This window comes from Ovis canadensis, chromosome 11 (assembly GCF_042477335.2).
Source record: "Ovis canadensis isolate MfBH-ARS-UI-01 breed Bighorn chromosome 11, ARS-UI_OviCan_v2, whole genome shotgun sequence".
Classification (NCBI taxonomy): Eukaryota; Metazoa; Chordata; class Mammalia; order Artiodactyla; family Bovidae; genus Ovis; species Ovis canadensis.
In genome coordinates, this window is record NC_091255.1 from 36615401 (window position 1) to 36638844 (window position 23444).

Genomic DNA, 23444 nt, shown 5'->3' on the forward strand with positions numbered 1-23444 from the left:
CTGGTCTGACTGGAAATACACAGACGTCCACCAGCCAGTCTGGTGTGGGCCGGGTGTCAGGGCTGCAGCAAGCCCCAAGGGCTGGGAGGGCAGCAGCTCACTTGGAAGACGAAGGATGCCCCGTGTAGACCTCATCCTGCCTCAGATGCTGTCACGTTGGCCTCAGTAAGTCTTTATGGGAAGTCTGGGTGAGAGTACTGAAGACAGAGTGTCGACTGTGTTCAACTTACCTACAAAACTGATTTTGGTGCCTGCTGGCTAATACAGGTGAGGGTACAGAACTCTGACTCACTTTCGTTGTAAATTGGTAGCCAAGCAGTAGGGAGGTCACCTGGAGCCTTTATCTGGCTCCAATGATTGGAAGCTAATTAGCTATTAATACCTCGAGGTACATAACTTGGGAACTGCCAAACTGGCTCAAATCTTTGCAAAGGAAGGAAAAAAAGAGAAAAGAACAAAAAGGGAAAAGATTTGAAGAAGTATGGAGAATGATCCCCACTAAAACTTTCTGAGGGAAGATGTATCTGCCGATACAATCATTTTGAAATTGAAATCCCTGTTTCAAAGTTTCATTACAAGAGATTCATTTTACATAAACCTCTCCATCTGGAATGCATCTGACTTCTCAGTAAACAGAGAGCTGGACTAACTGTGAACAATTATTTTCATAAGGGTAATGCTCTCCTAAAGAATCTCCTTTAATACAAACCATATGCTAGCATCTTTGGAAAAAAAGATATTCTTCAGGAAATTACTCGTCTATATCAGATCAAAGAAATGGAAACAAATGGATTCTAAAGTTTATGGAATTTATAGTTTCAAATATTTTCACTGCAAGCACGTGGCTTTAAACAATGACTACATGGAATTCCAATGTACACACAATTCATCTTTTAACATCACACTGCTCTTTCATGTTGATGTCCAACACCAACCCCAACCCCAGGCCTGGCCTAGCCATGGTGCCAGAGCCTCCCTCCTGGCCAGAGGCCCACACTTCTAAATCTGGGGCATAAGCACTATGGAAAACAGTATGCAGGTTCCTTAAAAAGCTAAAAATAGTTACCATATGATCCAGCAATCCTGTTCCTGGGCATATATCCAGAAAAGATAAAAACTTGAATTCAAAAAGATATATGCACCCCAATGTTCACAGCAACACTATTTATAATAGCCAAGACATGGAAGCAACCTAAATGTCCATCAACATGTTTATCAACAATGGATAAAAATGTGGTATATGTGTATATATATACATACATACACATATATATACACATACACAATAGAACTCATTCATAAAAAAGAATGAAACTGCCATCTGCAACAAGATGGATGGAGCTAGAGATTATCATACAGAGTGAAGTAAGTTAGACAAAGACAGACACATTTATGATACTGCTTACATGTGGAATCTAAAAAATAATGCAAATGAATTTATTTACAAAACAGAATCAGGCTCACAGACATAAGAAACAAACTTATGGCTACCAAAGGGAAAGGGAGGACAGGGATAAATTAAGAGTATGGGATTAACAGATATATACTACCACATATGAAACAGATAAGCCACTAGGATTTACTGTATAGCACTGCGAATGATTTAGGTTAATATCTTGTAATAACCTATAACAGAACAGAATCTAAAAATATATATGTATGTATAACTGAATCCTTTTTGCTGTATATCTGAAACTAACACAATGTTGCAAATCAACTATAAAAACAAAAAAAGCAAAAAAATTAAGGCAGGCATGTTCCCAGAGAGCCTGGCATGTGCAACATGCTACCTGAGCTCAAATGTATGTGACGGCAAGTGATCAAAAAGCTAAAACCCAAATGAAGGTGAGCTCTGTCCACTGGTTAGTCCAAGGGTCTAAACGAGTGTCTAGCACTTAGTAGGCAACCACACTGTAACTGAATGGATTCCACAAAGACATCTACACACCTACTATGTACGTGGGAGGCAGAGCCAGCAACTAAGGATCTGGAAAGCAAGATGGAAAGGGCCCCTACCATCAGGGATCTTATATTCCAGCAGGAAAGAAATCACAGATGAGCACAGCACAAACCACAGACTGCGGGAAGTGCCATGAAGGAAAACAGCAGGAGGCTGGGAGAGAGAACACAGGGGAAGCCGCCTCAGATCTGATTTAGGTTTTGAGACAAATGAGGAGTATAGGGGACAAAGATGGAGAAACTTGGACAGACTGGAAGTATGTTCTGGAAGTGGACCCACACAATTCACCCCTGGCCTGGACATGAACCATGACAAAAAGGATGGTCATCAAGTCAATCAAGGATGACTCTTAGGTATTTTGGTTTTCTAGGTTTTGTTGATTCTGTTTTATACTTAAGCAACTGGGTGACTTGATGGTATCGTTTATTCACCTAAGACTTACAAAAAGATACTTTGAAAGAAAAAGAAAAAAGTTCCATTTGGAATATGTTAATTTGAGAAATCTATTAGACATCCAAATGGAGATAACAAGTAAGCAGAACAGTGACCAGCAAAGTATAGGTGCTTAATTAATAATTAACTGAAATGCACAACAAAAAAACCCAATCATGTAAAATTTGAAAATGAGTCTACACTGGCTACTGTCTAACCCCCTGAGAACCAGGGTTAGCAACACCCACTGAAGACTGCCAAAATGTTTTAACTGAATGTGGAATGACAGTTGATCAATGGAACTACTATTGCTAAAATCAACCTTCTTGTGTTATTGTGCAGTTAACGCCTTATGATAATAATAACTGGTTATGAAACTCCTTCTTTAAAAAAATACTATACATATCAACGTAAAGTTGACTTTCTAAAAATTAAAACTCAAAGTCAACAATTTAAAGGCATCTTTGTTTCTTGGTTGAATGATTAGCTATGTCTAACAACACTGCCTTAATCAAAAGTCTTTTCTAAAAAGATTAGCTTTTACTGTATTAGATGGAGCATACTTAGTGATGATTATTCAGTAGCACAAGCACTTTGGAAGGCAGAACTTCAGCTGAATCAAGGTCTGTTGAGAATTTACACTGATGGGTGATTCTTGCTAGAATCAATTTTCCTGGAAACAATCTATGAAATTCTTCCCACCAGTAGAATGTAAAACAAGTTCCCACCAGAATAATCTTTATCAACCTTTGGACAAACTGTGCCAATAACAAGCATTAAGGGGACTATGTACAGTTACTACTTTACAATGAATTTCCTAATTTAGACTACCATTTAAAGGAGCACATCAGAGGAGAGTTTCTCAACCTCCATATAACTGATGTGTGACGATAACTCTGTTGTGGGGCCTCCTGTACACTGAGGAATGTTCAGCAATATGCCTGGCCTCCACCCACGAGATGCCAAGTACAGGAACCCTAGGGGATCCCAAATTGAGAACCACTGATCTACAGTATCTATAACAAATTACAGATTTGTTATTTTAGACGCTGTTGTGTCTGACTCTTTTGCAACCCCATGGACTGTTGCCCGCCAGGCTCCTCCATCCATGGGATTTCCCAGGTAAGAATACTAGAGTGGGTTCCCATTCCCTTCTCTAGGGGATCTTCCCAACCCAGGGATCGAACTTGTGTCTCCAGCACTGGCAGGCGGATTTTTTTTCTCTGAGCCACCAGGGAAGCCTGTGGAACTGAGGCCTCTTGCCAAAAGCTACCCAAGTAACAAGCTGGGAAGCTAAGCTCCTCTAGCCTCAGCAGCCTTCAGATGCTTAGCGCTAGCCAGTCACACGGTAATGACGACCTCCTGGCAGACCCTGAACCAGAACCATCACCCAGAAACGCTGAGACAATAAATGCTCTACATCACTAGGACTTACAGTATCTGGCTACGAAGCAGTAGACTCTAATACAGAGCTACCTGTCTCTCTGTCCCAAACAAAAGGTCCCCATCAGCTGAGTCCTCACCTTTTAATAATGGGATCACCACATTCTAGACCAAAGGACAGGACTGGTTAGTAGCAGTTTATCTTTTCTAGGCAAAAGTGAGACAAATGGGCACAAAACTGTTTCTCTTGGATTTGGAATGTGGTTTGGGGGAGGGGGGTGTTTAGAAATCAGGACAGACTGGAACCTTGATTTGTGTGGTAAAATAAAACATTCTCCACTACGAAGTCCTTGAAAATCTTTACAACACTCTCATACCAAAGCTAGTAGCTATCTCCCACCCCATGGCATAGCCACTAAACACAGGGCTTTCAGCAAAAAGAATTTAAGATTTAATTGTGGCTCAGACTCAACTCTGATGATCCATGGAATGACAGAAACTCTAAATGCAGCTCAATTTCCTCAGATCTGAAAGTCACAGTCATGCTTCTTACTGACACAGGCATATTTGCTATTCCACTTTATAGAGAAAAAGCTAAAATAATTACTAAATGAACTTGGACTAAGCAGATCTTCAGATTTTATCTTACTAGGAATAAACAGTATTCCAAGCAAATACGTCCCTACTACTTTTCACATAACCTGGAAAGCCTCTTGTACTGCAACTACCTCTGAGGGTATTGGGTGTTAGGGTGGAGTTGTCCCTACCACCCCCAAATTCATATACTGAAATCCTAATGTCTACTAGCTCAGAGCAAGACTATATTTAAAGAAAGGGTCTGCACAAATGTAATTAAGTTAAAATGAGGTCATAATGGTGGGCTGAATCCAACGTGACTGGGGTCTTGGAAGAACAGAACAAACACGCAGAGGGAAGACCACATGAGTTCCCAGGAGATGGCTGTCCACAAGCCAAGGAGACAGACCTCGGAAGAAGCCAGCCCTGGCCGCACAGTGATCTCGGACTTTTATCCTCCACTGTGAAAAAACACAGAGTTCAATCTATTGTTTAAGCCACCCAGTCTGCAGTGCTCTGTTTCAGCAGCCTGGGCACAAGCATACAGTGGGTTATCAGCTGCCTTTGTATACCAGGTCCCCTATGGTCTGGTCCCTCACCTAGAGTCAGACATCCTGGAGTGCGAAGTCAAGTGGGCCTTAGGAAGCATCACCATGAACAAAGCTAGTGGAAGTGATAGAATTCTAGCTGAGCTATTTCAAGTCCTAAAAGATACTGTTAAAGTGCTGCACTCAATATGCCAGCAAATTTGGAAAACTCAGCAGTAGCCACAGGACTGGAAAAGGTCAGTTTTCATTCCAATCCCTAAGAAAGGCAATGCCAAACAATGTTCAAACTACCACACAATTGCACTCATCTTACCTACTAGCAAAGTAATGCTCAGAATTCTCCAAGCTGGGCTTCAAAACAGTACATGAACTGAGAACTTCCAGATGTTCAAGCTGGATTTAGAAAAGGCAGAGGAACCAGAGATCAAATTGCCAACATCCACTGGATCACAGAAAAAGCAAGAGAGTTAGAGAAAAATATCTACTTCTGCTTTACTGACTATGCCAAAGCCTTTGACTGTGTGGATCACAACAAACTGTGAAGAATTCTTAAAGAGATGGGAATACCAGACTACTTTACCTGCCTCCTGAGAAATCTATATGTAGGTCAAGAGGAAACAGTTGGAATTGGACATGAAACAACAGACTGGTTCCACATTAGGAAAGGAGTAAATCAAGGCTTTATATTGTCACCCTGCTTATTTAACTTCTATGCAGAGTATATCACATGAAATGCCAGGCTGAATGAAGCACAAGTCGGAATCAAGACTGCCAGGAGAAATATTAATAACCTCAGATATACAGATGACACCACCCTTAGAGTAGAAAGCAAAGAGGAACTAAAGAGCCTCTTGATGAAAGTGAAAGAGGAGAGTGAAAAAGTTGGCTTAAAATTCAACATTCAAAAAACTAAGATCAAGGCATCCAGTCCTGTCACTTCACGGTAAACAGATGGGAAAACAACAGAAACAGTGACAGGTTTTATTTGGGGGAGACTCCAAAATCACTGCAGATGGTGACTGCAGTCATGAAATTAAAAGACACTTGCTCCTTGGAAGAAAAGCTATGAACAACCTGCTGCTACTGCTAAGTCACTTCAGTCGTGTCCGACTCTGTGTGACCTCATAGACATCAGCCCACCAGGCTCCACCGCCCCTGAGATTCTCCAGGCAAGAATACTGGAGTGGGTTGCCATTTTCTTCTCCAATGAACAACCTAGACAGCATATTAAAAAGCAGAGACATTACTTTGCCAACAAAGGTCCGTCTAGTCAAAGTTATGGTTTCTTCAGGAGTCATGTATGGATGTGAGAGTTCGGACCATAAAGAAGGCTGAGCACCTAAAAATTGATGCTTCTGAACTGTGGTGTTGGAGAAGATTCTTGAGAGTCCCTTGGACTGCAAGGAGATCCAACCAGTCCATCCTAAAGGAAATCAGTCCTGAATATTCATTGGAAGACTGACGCTGAAGCTCTAATACTCTGGCCAGCTGATGCGAAGAACTGACTCACCAGAAAGACCCTGATGCCAGGAAAGATTGAAGGTAGGAGAAGGGGATGGCAGAGGATGAATGAGATGGTTGGATGGCATCACTGACTTGATGGACATGAGTCTGAGCAAGCTCCAGGAGTTGGTGATGGACAGGGAGGCCTGGTGTGCTATAGTCCATGGGGTCACAAAGAGTCAGACACGACTGAGCGACTGAAATGAACTGAACTATGGTCTGGTGGCTTATAATTCCAGACACATCATCAGACTATTCTACGGACCACAGCTTACACCTCCACAGTAAAAAAAAAAAAAAAAAAAGTCACAGTTATCCTGATTTCCAAAAACCGCCTATTGAGGAATCGTTAGAATTAAAGTTGCTTTGATTTTGGCCTTCTTAACTTTAACCAAGATGTCTAATATCAGAGGAGGGAGGAAAAGCATAGAAACAACTCTAGCTACTGAAGCAGAAATAGCAGATGTTGAACAATTTGCTATCAAAGTATTGACTCTGAGAAGCTGGAAAAGGGAAGACCATGTCCTGTGACACTGATCTTGCTGTCATTCAGGAAAATGTCCCTAGACAAGCTATTCGAGCTGAGGGAGAAAGTAAAGTTTTCACTGAATTCAGAGAGTAGAATGGCTGAGAAGAAAATTTTAGAGAAGCACCATCCCAATATTCCGTGATAATCTATATGAGAAAAGAACCAGAAAATGAATGAATACATGGGCCTGTATAACTGAATCACCCTGCTGTACACCGGAAACTAACGCAACTCTGTAAATCAACTATACCCCAATAAAACTAAAATATTAAAAGTAAATAAAGAGAAGTAATAGTAGCGATAAATTATTCTGAGATCCATATACCATAGACACAGCAAGGTACAAAGACAACAATTTACCACATCAAACTCCAGCTTCACTTTGTTCAGTGTTAATTGTGCCCAGTGCTGTGTTAAGTACTTGACACGAACCTCACTTAATCTCCATGACAAGCCCAGAATTATTTATATCATCCCCAACCAAAGTGAAGAAATAAGTTCAGAGAGGTTATAACACCACCACCATAGAATACATAACTATATATTTATACATAATAAACATACAGCTTAAATTACTTTCCCATTTGTTTTTTCCTCCTTTTTTTGGTTTTCCAAAATGTGACTACTAGGAAAATTTTGATTACATGTAACTTGCACTGTATTTCTATTCACTGTTCCATACTACATCTGTTAGGGAGGAAGACACTTTATTTGCTTAATCACAGTAGACATTTAACTAGAAGTCTGAGGAAAAAAAGGTTTCTGGCACTTTTAAACTTACAAAACGAGATGAGTTATCATTTTTCACAGTCTTTGCGTTTCCAAATGATTCCAGGATTGGATTTGCTTGCAAAAGCTGCCGTTCAAGTTCCCCCTAAAAGACATCACACACAAACACACACATAAGTGAAAGCAAATGTATGTTAATCTCTCTACTCCATTCCTCAAAGAAAAAGCAAACGAAACACTGCCTCTTTTCCTGTTTTCTCATTTGCCATCTAACAAATTTTGTTGTTGGCTTCTTATTCTCAGTCTTATGGGCTCTGCTAAAGGAAAAAAAAAAAAATCAGCCTCTATCACGTGACCACAAGATGATGATGTCACATTGAACACAGATGCTAAACACAAGGTAATAAGACTTGCCATTTTCCAAGATTTAACACGATATCTTAATGACATAGGGCAATACCCTCATCTCCAAATTCAGAGATGACAAAGATGGCGAGGCTACTGAATTCTTGCTCAAATTTAAAAAGCTAAGCATATCATATTTGGTGTAGTGTATGCTTTATTCAGTGTTCTTACTTGCATGCAAATTAAGCTATAAAACGGTTTACAAACAAAAGGTGTAAGTATATTAATATGGGCTTTAATCATGAAATACAACAGAAAGCTCCATGAGAAAGCATGAAGCCATTTCTGGTCATAAAAAGCACTATAAAATGACCCTATGCCTGGGGAATATAATTTCAGAATTGTACTGTAAGACTTAAAATCCTTTTCCAAATACAAATGTTACCTGTGTATTTTAAAATACCCACTATTATTCTAGACCTAAAGAAAGAAATAAAAAACACTAATGTGCTTCTCTAAGCAAAAAAAAAAAAAAAAAAGAGTATAAGGAACCTCAGGTAAGATTTTTAAATGAATGGCCAGTTGCCACGTGACACATGACACTATCATCAAACCCAAAGCTAGGAACAAGTATATACCGTAAGGCAGTCTCAGCCAGTGTGGTTAGAGGTGCCGTTAGGAGGTGCCGCTCCCTCCAGGGGAAGGGTAGGGAATGCGCCTGAGACCCGTGACACAGTGTGTACTCTAGAGCATTTATCTGGACTGCCGGGTTTTCCCCGGTCTTCACCAGTCTACAGTTGTGTTCAATAGAAACCAGTCAAGAACCAGTCCTGCCACATCAGTGTCATGACATAGCATCAACTCACGTTCTCAACTTTAGATAATATGCTCCCTGAATGAGAATTTTCATGTTTATGGACTTCAAGGGGCACCAGACTATTTCTGATGTAAATCTTTCTAAACGCTACATGTTATCAAAGTTTCTCAAACACAGTATCCTGAACCAATGTTAACAAGGCTGAAGGTCATCATTAAGGACAGCAGCCATTGTGCTGTGACACAACAGAGAGCCTTTTCCCTAGAGGTCAGAGGTCACAGCCATCACTGAGTCTGTGGCCAACATCTTGCAAAGCCCTCCCTGCACTGGCTCAACAACAATGCTTCGGGCTATAAGATTCCTTAACCTCACTGTGTGATAAGGGTGTAGAAACTGTCAGAAAAAGTACTGACTGACAGATAGGTGGGGCACTGCATTTATCTGACACGGCCAGTTAGCTCAAGGAATCAGAACATAGATTCCTTAAAACTACACACTATCCTACCAAATCATAATAAAAACACTTCCAATAATAATTTATCTTTAAAATGTTCTCCTAACTTGAAAATAAAACAAGCATTGTATACCTCATTTTAATATTCCCTAGACATGGCTCCACAAGAGTTGTCTGGGTCAAGATGACTGTTTTCTTCCCTCCCTGGCATGTATATGTTGTGTCTGTGTGTGCACACACTGTGTGCATGCGATCCGCTGATCCTGATCCCATTCTTCATTTGGCTTAAAGGCACTGGTTGTATCCTCCACATCAAGTCAACATCAAGTCAAAATAATGTTCTGTGAATGTCTGCTGAATGGACAGATAATGACAGGTCCAAGCACACTCTATCAGTATCTGGGGAGGGGATGGTGGTGAGCCAGAGGTGGCAGGAAAATTTGGATTAAGGGTCCTCATAGTCATCGTGGTGGGTGTGGAGATGTGGGTCCCAGCTATGGGGGCCACTCCATTAACAGGGATGTGGTGATACTTCTCTTCCAATGGGTTTCTGACATGACTGAGCCCAATTATAGATCTCAAAGACTCAGGAATGAATCATATAAAGCTTGACCCAAAGCTAGTACTATACAATACACAAAAATGATCTTTAGGTAAGAAATTACCACTAAATTTGACCATTGCTACACTGAATAATTCTACACTTAGGTAGAAAGTGCTTACAGCTCCCAACCAAATTATGCAGCCATTTATAAACCTCCAGGGGCAGTGACTAAAGTGTTAACCTTTCCACTGGAACTGCATGGGTGGGCAATGTTCCTCTCTTTCTATTCTATGTGGTAATAAGAAATGTCACTGTGGAACATGGAGAAAAAAAATTATTATTAACTACTGAAATTATTTTTAAAGTTCTAAGTATTTAAATCATTAATGCTTTAAAGGTTTGCCAATCGTGATTAAAAACTACACCCGTGTTTATTACATAATGTATTACATATACTTGCTATATGATAGATACAGAATGAGTTTGAAGTTGGTGAAAAGAAAGAAAAACACAAAAAAACCACACACAAACATCTTTCAAAATGCCAGTTCAGCCAGCAAGGGGACTCGGGCTGGCCTCCTGCTGCCCTCATGGGCCTAACAGGCAAAGCTGTGGCTTTCCCTCTGACCACAGAGTAGGGTTGGAAGCTAGTGAAAGTGAAAGTCACTCAGTTGTGCCTGACTCTGCGACCCAATGGCCTATACAAGTCCATGGAATTCTCCAGGCCAGAATACTGGAGGGGGTAGCCTTTCCCTTCTCCAGAGGATATTCCCAACCCAGGGATAGAACCCAGGTTTCCCACATTACAGGCAGATTCTTTACCAGGTGAGCCACAAGGGAAGCCCAAGAATACTGGAGTGGGTAGCCTATCCCTTCTCCAGGGGATCTTCCCAACCCAAGATTTGAGCTGATGTCTCCAGCATTACAGACGGATTCTTTACCAACTGAGCCATCAGGGAAGCTGGTGCAGCAACTCATCACATGTTGAGAACCAATCTCCAGGATAGGCTATAATTTCTGTGCTTGCTACTTGCTGTTACCCTTCTGTCTCAGTTCAAGGCAGTTTAGACCAGTAGATACAAAGTCATCTGGAAGCTGCCATCCGACGTGGCTGACTGAGCAATTAGTGGGGAGGTGGGTGGGCCTGAAGAGGTCATTCTCGGGGGATGGTCAAGTTTAAGAAATTAGTTGTCTTCAAACCCGCTCTGAAATTGCACCTTGTCCAGGCTTTAGAGTGGCCTTGAATACCATGCCAGACAGCAAGGGTCTGTAACAGCGACACATGATGAGGGAACTTGGAATGAAGACGGACTTGCAGTCAGCTGGGGCATTAAGCCAAATGACAACTCATTTGTTACAACATGTAAAAGTTTATAGGTAAATGTTTTACTTCTTAAATACTGTGGCCTTAATTTTGAAAATTTCTTTCTTATATCTGTTCATATTTCTATAATGAAGATGAAGTTATAAAATACATTTTAAAAAACTGAACACTTCACAGTGCTAGGAGGGCCTCAATAAAAAGACAATGACAAGTACTGACTAGGATACGGAGAAATTGGCACGCTCACACATTGCTGGGAATATAAAGTGGTACAGCCTCTATAGAGAAGTCTGGCAGTTCGTCAAAACATTAAACAGAAAGTTTCCACAACCTAGCAATTCCACTCCAGGTACACACCCAAGAGAAGTGAAAACGTATGTCCATGTGAAAATTGATATATTGCAGCATTATTCATAATGGTCCCAAAGTGGAAACAATCCAAACGTCCATCAACTGATGAATGGATAAACAAAACATGACGAATTTAATATAATGGGTTGTTATTTGGTCATAAAAAGGAATGGAGCACTTACACATGCTCCAACAAGGACAAACCTTTGAAAACATTTGCAAAGTGAAAAAAGAGTCACAGAGAACCACATGTTATATGATGCCATTCACATAAAATACTCAGAATAGGTAGATTCAGAGAGACAGAAAGTGATTAGTGATTTCCAGGGGCTGGGGGGACATGGAAGGTGATTCCTATTCCTATGGGTAAAGGGCTTCTTTTGGGGGTGACGAAAATATTCCAAAATTGACTGCAGTAGTAACTGTGTGACTAGACTAAAAAATAAACAAACCCCACTGAACTGAACGCTTTAAAAGGGTGAATTTTGTAGGACATGAATTTAAACCTCAATAAAGTTGCTAAGGGAAAAAGAGCCAAGAGCAAATAAAGATTCAGAAAATCGGGAGGCTACAAATGCCTTTTCTTTTTTTTTTTTTTTTTTACAATTTATACTGCTGTTTAGTGATAAAATGCTATCAATTTATACAAATGGTTCCTGGGAATCCAAGTAAGTTCCTATAAGGTTCAACATAAATTCAGAAACCAGTTAAGGGAACCAAAAAAACCACTGACCTTACAAAGTAAAACCATTACTTTATGGCAGTCATCCTCAAAATGGGGTGAGGAAATCAGGCCTAGGGGCACTCGGGAGAGGATGGGGGTGTAGGGAGAGAAGTAAGTTCCTGAGATGACCCTCCCCAGGGTACGACCAGTCTCTAGGCTCAGCAGTGTCTCACATTCCTCAGTGTGCTGGGGAAGAAAAATCAATGGAGCACCAGTGGCCTCCTCATGTTTCTCAAGACACAGCATAACTACCACTTGACTAGTGTTAAAATAAACCTCGGAAAGCAGCACAGAAGAGTCTGTGCAGAGAACATGCAGAAAGACATGCAAGTCAGTAACAATAGCGCAGCACGGCCCAGAGAAGCTCATGCCTTCTGGAGGGAACCTGGCTTGATTGGACCCAAAGCAAAATCTCGGGGTAAGCATGCTACTCACAGGGACCCACTCTGTAGTTGTTTCTGACATTGAAACAAAACATTAATGATGATTTATATAAGCCAGAGGACTAGGAAACCTAAATCGGTAGGTTAATTATTTAACGCTATTTTGCTAGTGATCTAGGTACATATTAAAAGGTCATTTAGTGTACTCTAAAGCATAAAGAAAATCTGGTTGCTGGTCTACAGATTCCTTCTTTAACTGGCCAAAGAGCCTTTCAATACCATATAGGATAGTGATGATTTCGTTCATCCTCCCAATTTGCATCACTGGTGTGGTCTACAGCTAAAAGCAAAGGAACATCATGGGATTTTACAGGTGTGGTACAAGCTTTGGCATCTGAGACTATCTTAAGAATTCTAAAGAAAGGTATTTGAAAATCTGTGTCTGTGACTATTCCTTTAGATGCCTCTGATTGCTTCTTCATGTTAATAGGTTTTCATAACACTATCATTTATTGCTTTATGCTAGCTTTGCAGCAGCATGCTTACAAAAACACACAGAAACCCAAACCATTCCAATGCTAGGGAAAGGGTCAAGTCCAGGTGCAGACACCGCAGTCTATCTAAGGCATCTGGCTCAGCCCTGCCCTCCCTCTCTATCAGGACATGCTCTGGTCCATGGTCTGCCAGATGCTATGCTCTGTGGGGCTAAAAGCGAGGCATCTGCTAGGAAGAGTAACACTCCTCTACAACTTGCCCAGGACAAAAAAGTTCTAAATTTATATATTAAATACAATGAGACTTTCAGGTTACACATATCAGACCACACAATGTTAACAGGTCAGAAACTGTTACAGTTGCAATCCTAAATTCAAAATTTAACACATGGCATGAAGTTAGATTTCCACATGCTTAAGAATTATTAAAGTGATTCTGCCTGGCCACTGACACATGGAACCCGAAGTTTACAGGCTTCACAAGCATATGATTCAAAGTCATAATGAAAGGGTAAATAAACATCAAAGTTCCTCTAGAAAACAAAGGTAAAGCAAAAGGGCATGCTGCTTTTCAGAACAGTGAGCCTCAAAGCAACACATTTTCAAAAAGAAACATTCTGTTCATAAGAGATTTCGCTCAGAGCTAATGGTATTTGTGCCTAGTAGCGTCTCAGTCTAAAGACAGAAATTAGTGCAAACACTCATGACTAAGAAACAAAGAAAAGCACTTGCCTGGTGTTTCACTGGTTTAGGTGATTCCTGCTGCTCGTTACAAACAGACAAACGCAAACGTTAGCAAGTTTGGGTCTTTCCCTAGCAGTAAAGCCACATCCAAAGCACCAAGTCAGTGCGAGGGTTAGAACTGTGAAAGCGGGTTTGGCTGGCATCTCTCAGGGGGTACTAACGACTACATCTGCATATCTACAAATCAAGAAAAACTGACGTGTTATATTCTTACACCTTTTCTGTCATCAACTGTCCCCCAAATTTCTATCCTCCCCTCAGGCTGCTGCTGGTGGTAGCTCTGTAAGGTCAGAAAGAACCACTGAAAATATCTGAGGATATTTTTCTGGTGGTTAAAAACGGAGAAGTCTTCATGAGCCTTGCTTATTGACTTCTAACAATCCTTACCACAATTCTGCAAGAGATCAGGCTTTGAGCTACAACCATAATTTCAGTTTGCCCTGTTGGAATTGCCAGTTACCAGCAATTTCTTGAAGTCCTAGCCCCTCCTTGCTGGGGGAGACAAGGAAGCTGTCAATAAAGGCCGTGCGCCGAGCATCCTCACTTCCTTATTCTTGTTTCTGAAATTACTAAAGAATAAATCTAAGGGTTTTAAAAACAAGGGCAGAACAAAAACTTACAGGAATATTATGGTCCTTTCGTCCTTTGTGTGAAGAAGCAACATGAGCAAGGTACTGAATGACTTTCTTAGTGTTTTCTGTCTTCCCGGCACCTGATTCGCCCCTGGAAGATATAGTAACACAGGCTGCTTTACAGAAAGCACAGCACACACATTCCCAACCTATAATCAACAAAAGTAAACTGATTTGAAACTAGAATTAGTAGGAAGTAAAAAGAGAGTGAGTGGCGGGGAAAAAAAAACACAACACTATCACCAGTAGCTGGAAAATGATTTTTAAATGGTATAAATGAAATACATTATTTTGGTAGATGCCAGTTAAGAGGACAGAGGAAAATTTTCACGACACTTCCCCACCTGTGCTAGGAATCAGTGGCTCTGCCAGAAAAGTGAAGTTCATTAGAACGTTTACAAAGAAATTCCTCAGCACCAGAAACATGTCCAGCACTGGAACCAGAATTTCTAGAACAATCAGACAAGGTAACTGAGTCTGCAGGAGCTGAACAAACCCCGGGATGCCCGCTGATCACGGATAGCATCTTCAAGGCCTGACGCCTTTTAGGCTCATCCCTCAGCGCTGATGTTGGCTCACTCCCCTGGAGCCACGGAGCACCTTGTACATATCTCATACACAGAGCTTTTCTATTATCATCACCTACACTGTTAAATCCATCTATGCTGTCCTTCCTGGACTTTGATGTCTTCACTTTTTACAACTATATTTTAATTAGTCGAAAAAAATGTACAGTCTGAGGTCAAGCTTTTTTTTTCAACTGTATTATTTTTTGGCCGTGCTGGGTCTTTGTTGCTCCTCGGGCCTTTCTCTAGTTGCCGCAAGTGGGGCTCCTCTCTAGCTGCAGTACGTGGGCATCTCTTGTTGCAGAGCACGAGCTCTAGCGTGTGTGGGCTTCAGGTGTTGCGGCACGTGGGCTCAGTAGTTGCAGCTCCCCGGCTCCAAGCACAAGCTTAACGGTTGAGGTGCATTGGCTCAGGTGCTCCACAGCATAAGGGATCTTCCTTGATTACGGATCAAACCCATGTCTCCAGTATTGGCAGGGGGGCTCTTTACCACAGAGCCACCAGGGAAGCCCTGAGGTAAATATTTAATCTCATTTTCCACTCACATGATTCAGCTCACATCCCATTATCAATGGTTGGCCAAGACACTGATTATCTTGATCAAAATGATTTGAAATGTTATCTTTACCTTACACTTATGACTGTATTCCAAAGCCAATACCCTATGTAGTATTTCTGAAGTATGACTAATCACATTACCCATCATTGTTTTTTAAAACCTCACAGACAAGTAGTCTCTGAGGATTTATTTTTTTCAGATAAAAAAACTTCAAGTAATTTTGTTCTGCTATATCCCTCCTGTCTCCTCCCACCTGCCACCTCTATAAAAACACACAGACAGAATTTTGAGCTAAATAATATACATGCTGTTTTTAGGAGAAATGATGGCTTCATCTCTCAGTTAAATTCTGTATTTTTCTAAGTTCAAAACAAGCAAGGACCCATGTTTGTCTTATTCACGTACTACGTCATAGTGCCTAGCATAGCAAGTACTCAATACATTCTGTTGAATAAAAGAATATAAGTCTTATCTAAGTTTATTTCTAGGCTCTATTTGATATTTTTAGTCCTGTCATTAATGTCCTTTTATCACCATTATACTTTCTACTTGGTCATCATTGGTACCTGCTGATGAGTTTTGCTCATTCCTTCATTCAACACATTTCCAAATCAACTCAGGCATCCCTTAAGTGCTAGAGATTGAGCTGTGGATCCAGTCTTCCTGTAGCTCAAGATTAGAAGAGATTTAAAACAAACAAGAAACACAAATTGGGTCTCTATAGGGTGTGAGGAGGGTGATGAAGGAAACAAGGTGACTGAGGGGAAAAGGCAGAAGAGCAAAGGACAACTCGCTGGACATTCAATGGTGGCGGGGGTGGGGGGCACTCGACTCCTGAAAGCTGAGCAGGACCAGGCACGAGAGGGCCGGATACAGAGCATGGAGGCAGATGGAAAGACAAGCACAAAGGCCTCAGAGCAGAAGAAAAGCCCGGTATATTCCAGCAACCAGCAGCCGGAGTGCAGGATTTGATGTAAACAACCAGCCAGGCAGACACAGCAGGAGGGACTGCCTCCGAGGTGGAAAGGCGTGGACAGGACGTACCCTGGAGCCATGGGAATGAATCTGGATTTTACTCAAGTGCAATTTCGTAAGAGCTATGCCAGTGGTTTTCTCTGTTGTGTTCTTTGTTTAAAATACCTAGGGTTTCAAGCTAATCATGATGTTGGCTGTTGGTTTCAAACAGATACTTTTTCAAGATGCTAAGAAGTGTGCCTCATGTACACTGCCGATGACTTGTCTTGAAGCAGTTATGATTGGTACTCATCGGCTTGGTTTGCCTCTGCGGTTTCTTGCCTAACCCCTCGCAACTGGACATACTTCAGTGTATCCTGAAAGCATTTTTTCCCCCAACTGTCACACTTACTCAGCTGTACTGAGCCTACGAACTCTGCTAAATTTTCTGTATTTTAGGTCTAAGATACCTCTGCTAATATTACACATAAGGCTGTGTTGTAAAGGGAAAAAATACACTCCATGTAAAGCACATAATTGGGCTTTCTCAGTGGCTCAGTGGTGAAGAATCCACTTGTAATGCAGGAGCCGCGGGTTGGACTCCTGGGTCAGGAAGATCCCCTGCAGGAGGGCATGGCAACCCACTCCAGGATTCTTGCCTGGAGAATCCCACGGACAGACAAGGCTGGTAGGCTACAGTCCTTGGGGCTGCAGAGAGTCATACATGATCGAAGTGACTTAGCACACACAAAACATACAATTAGTATTCAATAAACATTACCCATTATTGTCCACTCAGCTGTTCACCCACCATATAGAAGCGAATTTGAATTACCAAGCTCTAAATTACTTCATGCATCTATCGTGCTGGTAAAGTGGGTAAGAAGTGGGCCATGGTATCTTGATGATCTGCTGCTGCTGCTAAGTCGCTTCAGTCGTGTCCGACTCTGTGCGACCCCACAGACGGCAGCCCACCAGGCTCCCCGGTCCCGGGGATTCTCCAGGCAAGAATGCGGGAGTGGGTTGCCATTTCCTCTCCAATGCATGAAAGTGAAAAGTGAAAGTGAAGTCGCTCAGTGGTGTCTGACTCTTAGCGACCCCATGGACTGCAGCCCACCAGGCTCCTCCATTCATGGGATTTTCCAGGCAAGAGTACTGGAGCGGGTTGCCATTTCTTTCTGTCTTGATGACTTACTTAGATTCAAATCCAGCCTACCCCTTCTTAGTTATGGGGCTTTGGGCAACGTGATTGGCCCCTGAACCTCGGCTTAGACTCCTTTAAAATGAGATCTGGTTACTCTGCAACACTGAGATCACGCCTGTAAGGAGCCTAGCATGGCACCTGACCGGAAGTTGCTCAATAAATGGCAGCAATGGTAACAACTATTATGGTCAACAGTGATGATGAATAAATTGACAGAAGTAGAAAGATGATAACCTCTGATCTGAATATGAAAGACACAGAAAAATCATTTTGGATAACACTCCTTTAGGAGTTGTGTCTTCCACAAATATTTCTTCTCAGTCTGTGGTTTATCTTCTCAATCTTTTAACACTGTCTCTTGCAGAGTGGAATTTTTAATGAAGTCTAGTTTATCAGTTATTTCTTTGATGGATGTCTCTGGTTTTGTACCTAAAAAGGTATTACCATGCCCAAGGTCATGTAGGTTTTCTCTTATGTTACCTTCTAGGAGTTTTACAGTTTTGTATTTATATTTAGGCAAAGAGCTGGAAGTGCCTGAGCACACACGCACACAATCAAATGAAGTGAGGGTAGGAATTTGCTGGGTACAGGAGGGAACTTTACAGGATGATCAAAATGATAATGTTCTCTATCTTAACAGATGTTTATGTTGTACAAATAACTCAGCCCATACATACTTAAAGCACATACTTACTTACGAGTTTTGCATTCTGTTATACCATAAGTCCCCTACATATGAAGGAGTTCTGTTTCAAGAGCACATTCAGAAGTCCAACTTTTCCCTAAGTCCAACAAAGTTAGCCTAAGTACCTAACACAATCTGCTATATAGTACTGTACTGTAATAGGTTCATAAGACTTTCCACACAAATCCATAAAAACAAAGAAATAAAACATTTTTAGTTGTACAGTACAGTACCTTGAAAAGTACAGTGGTACAGTACAACAGCTGGCACACAGGGTTGTCATCAACTGAAGTAGCAAGAAGTGTTACCAACTGGAGGAGGGAAAGGACGTGGGAGGTGGTAGAGCTGAAGGATCGTCAGCAATAGGAGACGGAGGGCAGGTTGCAATGTCACTCTCGTCTGATGTTGATGGAACACAGGTTCATATCTTTGAAAGTTTACAACTTGAAGGTTTGTATGTAGGGGACTTAAGTGTATGTGAATTTTGTCTCAAAAAGATACAGATGTAAATCCTGAACTTTACTTAATGTTATGTATGCTGAAGTATTTAGGGGGAAGCACTCTGATCTACAAACACATCAGATGAAGGGATTAATAGCCCAAAGAGTGGTTTTCCAGTTGAAAATGAAAACATCTCAACAATCAGCAGTTACCGAAAGAAATACCATCCAACCTTAAGCAGTGAAGGTGTTAGTAGCTTAGTCGTGTCAGATTCTTTGTGATCCCATGGAATGTAGACCACCAGGCTCCTCTATTTATGAACTACTCTAGGCAAGAATACTGGAGTGGGTAGCCATTCCCTTCTCCAGGAGATCTAACCAACTCAGGGATGGAACCCAGCTCTCCTGCATTACAGGCAGATTCTCTACCTTCTGAGCCACAAGGGAAGCCCAACCTTAAGCTGAGCCTCCTAAAAATGCAGCTCCCATGGAACCTCATCCCAAGGAGTTTCCGGACTGGGGGAAGTCCGACCCTGAGCACCAGCAAGTACAAATTCAGCTGTCCACTGGCATCAAAAAGCCCCACAGAACCCCCCATACTCTCCCCTAGAAGCCCCAATCCACCTACACCACCCCCCGTTTCTTAAATTTAGTATGGAAGCCTTTTATTTCTGGTTTTCAGCAAGTTACTCAACACTGAATACTCCCACACGTGTGCATACATAATCCCTGTCTTCTCCTGTTAGTCTACTGTCAATGTGTAGATCCCCAACCACAGGACCCAAGTTGGAAAAGTTTCCCTCCCAACACAAACAAATGGATTGACAGAGGGATGAACAGGTCAATCTATAATAAGCAAATATAATAAAATGCTAATGGCAGAATCTAGATGGTAGATATATAGAACTTGACTGCAAAAATTCTTTCAGCTTTATGTTTGAAAATATTCCTAATAAAATGTTCAGAAAACTCAAAAGAAAAAGCAAATATGGTTTATCTGATGACTGCTACTTTATGCACACAACGAGATACCCCAGCTGCTGTAGCTCATGAACCCACACCTCACCACTGATGCATACATCGGTCTCAAATGACAATGACCATCTAATTATAAGTGCTAGTGCTTACAATGGTCACTTTTGGTGACAAGAGTGAATCAGTGCTCACTAACCGTAGGTTCTGTCAAACAGCAGTCACTCCCTCCCCAAGTGCTTCCTGCTTCCAAACATTCCAAAGAGTCCTCACCCAAAGTGATCATCCAAGCTCACAAACCACCCAAAAGGAGAGGACTGCGTCCTGCCCCTCACCCCTGCCTACTGCGAGCAGGGTCACCGTGGCTGCGGCCCTGCAGGCAGGTGATACAAGTTCTCGCCCTTGCTCACTTGTGAGCAGAAGCCATCCTGGGCCCCGGGGGTGGGAAGGGCCCGGCTTGCGAGCTGGAAGCGCCGCCGTTCTTGCCGGGGCTCTGTGAGCCGTCCGGAGGCCCAGGGAACGTGTGTGAGGAAGGAAGGGGGCGGGTTTACCATACCTTACCATACTCATTTCATGGAGCTTCAGTGGTTAGATTCTCAGAGCAATTTTCCTCTACTAACTGATGTTCTATAAGTGAAGAACCTGGCTGCTCTTTTTTCCTGATTCCTGGGAGCTCTGGAGCCTCCAGGTACCTGGAATGTCTTTTGTTAGTCATGGTGGACACTTGGCTAGCTATAGGATGGGGACTGGACAAGCTGAAAAACCAAACGGATGATTAGAGGTTTGTGCCTTTGATCCCAGTGACCCTCCTGGGAGGGGAAAGGGAATGGACACAGATTCAATCAACCAGGCCTACATAGTGAAGCCTAATAAAAAACTCTTTGAAGCTAAGGTGAGCTTCCTGGTTGGTAGTATACACTGATGCACTGGGAGGGGAAGTGACCAGAGCAAATGGAAGCCATGCCTTTGGGAAACTCCAGCTCTCACCCTCTCTGGCTCTGATTGTCACTCTAGCAAAGTATTGAATCTGAGTGGATAGTGGCCACCCTCAAATGTGTAGCTATTTGGTCAGAAGTACGGGTGGCCTGGGAAACCCTGAGCTTGAGGCTGGTATCTGCAGAGCCAGCCCACATGATAGGTGTGCCTTGGGAAATCAAGGTCAAGACTGCTTCAAAACAGGTAGTTTTAAAAAGATGTTTGCAGCTCACTTTCTGAATAACTGACTTTTCTGAAGAATATGCTCAGTGGAATAAAATAAAAAAGTGAGCAGACTCTTCTAGAATATAGAATTAAAATGAAGAGACATAAGGAATGCAAGGAATGAGACCTGACAGGATTGTGGATCTTTGGAAGTCATAAGAAACATGTTGAAGACTATTACAGAAATTCACATATGGATTTCATATGAGACATTACTGTTCCACTGTCAAGTGTGACAACGTGTGTTATGTGGGGACACCCTTGCTCTTAGGTATCACCTACGGCAGGGGTGAAGTGTCAGAGTATCTGCAAACAGTCCTATGTGTGTACAGAGACAAGGGACACATTTAAGTAAAGGGTACACGAGCACTTAACGTATCACTCTTTCAACTTCTCAGTAAAATTTAGGTTTGTATTTGTTTAACATAAAAACTTGGGAGAAATGCAAAGGTTTAAAAAAGGAAAACACAAAAAATTTGGTAAAATTTAACTCACTGAAGTTAGGGGATGGGTTTCTGGGGGTCTCCAACTATTCTATTTTTGTGTAGGTTTGAAATTTCAAAATAAAACACCTTTATAAAATGGTATCAGAAAGGTTTTACCCTTTGAAAACAAATACAGTATTCAATTGTTTCTAAAACTTCCTAATCTTAAGCCTGTTTCCTTGGTTCCTACTTAATTAAGAGATTCATTGTTTTGTTTGCATTTTTATCCATTTACTAAGGATGCCCAAAAGCAGTGTTCCAGGTTCTCAGAGGATAATTAAAAAGCAATCAAAGAAAGTCACAGTTCCTACCCTTCCGTCTAGTTGTAAAACAAGACACAAAGACCCAAACAGGTAATGAATCACAGTATGTGAGCAACAGGGCCTGACGAGGGGAAATCAGTGTGGGCTGGAGCTAGCTGTACCATGAGGCTTATGTCCTCCCTGGAGGGAGAGAGAGGAGAAAGGCAAGGGAGTCAGCCAGGATCCCAGAAGACGGGGCAGACAGTAGGTGCTGGGCAGGGCTAGAGCAGGACAGGACTGGAGAAATATGAAGTGAGGCGACAACTGGAAACAGGAATGAAAGAGAGCAGGGAGTCAAAGCAGACGGCAAGGTTTTAAGCCATGAGTCTGGAAACACAAAGCGCTGATGATGGAAAGAAAGATACTGGGAGACCCATCTTGTCTGTGTGAGAATAGAGGTTAATTTGTCAGCGTGTTCAGTTTAAACTGGCTTTTATTCCCTACTTCACAGCTTGTGCTCCAGGAAGACCCAAACACCTGTAATTGCCTGACACCTGTCTCACCTGTCCCCTGTGCCCGTAAGGTTCACTGATTCTGTAAGAAGCTACAAGAAATTGTGACTAAGATGAAGGTCCAGAAACTCATCTAGCTGTGGGGCCACCCACCTGAGCTAAAAAACCCCTGGAAGCCAGTAAGGCCCAGCCTAGACTGCCACCTCCCATGGGCCCAACCCCCCCAGCCCGCCCCTGCTGGATCCACCGGGGCCCGGAGGTGAGCTCTGCAGGGGCCTTCAGGTCGCGCCCCCGCCAGCCTTGGTCATTGCTCCAAATGCAGCTCCTCCGGCCACTCTTCATTCTCACCCTCTGTTCTCACGTCCTTTCTCTTGATTCCAAACCCAATTATTTTCTGCTCTAGCCCCCCTCTTTTCCTCCATACTCTGTGGGATCCCCATTCGACAGCGTGCAAAGTCACCCACGTTCTCAGCCTCCTCACTGAACACTCCCCTCCGCGCCGTACTTCACATCACACACCTGTGTGTGCATACACACACACGTATGTCATCACACACACACGTGCAAACATCAGGGACATCCTTCTCACTCCCCCTAATGCTGCTTCCAGACTCTCTTGTTCTTAAAGCCCCTACCTCTCACCTCTCTGAGGTCACACACAGCAGGAGCAGTGGTTCTGACACTGGATTTATTTTGCTTAGTAAGATCTTAAAAAACAAACCACCCCTACCCCCACCCACGCTGTTTCAAAAAAGAAAGCACTTTTATTTCCAAAGAAAACAGGAAGGGTCTTATCTTGGAATAAAGGACATTCCTCTAAGTGAAATAATTCAGCTTTATGAAGTGCTTACCAGAGGCCACTGCCCTCAAACCATCACTCGTGTGTGTGTGTGTGTGTGTGTGTGTCAAAGCCCCTCCTCCCGTGTGAGCAACACACCCAACCCTTTGACTCCCTGACACCCTCCACCCCATGCCCTCCTGCCCGCCCGCCTTTCTCCGCTGCCCACCCCTGCGGCCACACATGAGGAGCTCCCTCCCAACACCTGCGGCCACAATGCCTGCTCTTCCTGCTCCTGCGTCCCCAGGGGGCCCTGCTCTCCAGTTTCCTGACCCATCTCCCCCCTACCAGTCCCTCGTCGTGTGCCACATCCCA

The 23444-nt window shown here is 42.5% G+C and overlaps 1 protein-coding gene across 4 annotated transcripts in view; it reads right to left on the reverse strand.

The window, feature by feature from the left end:
• MYH10 (myosin heavy chain 10) overlaps window positions 1-23444 on the reverse strand; it is a 121909-nt gene that overhangs the window by 64353 nt on the left and 34112 nt on the right. For all 4 annotated transcript variants that reach the window (XM_069603512.1, XM_069603510.1, XM_069603513.1 and 1 more), the window contains exons 5-6: window positions 14461-14563; window positions 7713-7805 (exon numbers count right to left, since the gene is read on the reverse strand). In XM_069603512.1, coding sequence (XP_069459613.1) covers window positions 7713-7805; window positions 14461-14563 — 196 coding nt within the window. The remainder of the gene's footprint in view (window positions 1-7712; window positions 7806-14460; window positions 14564-23444) is intronic.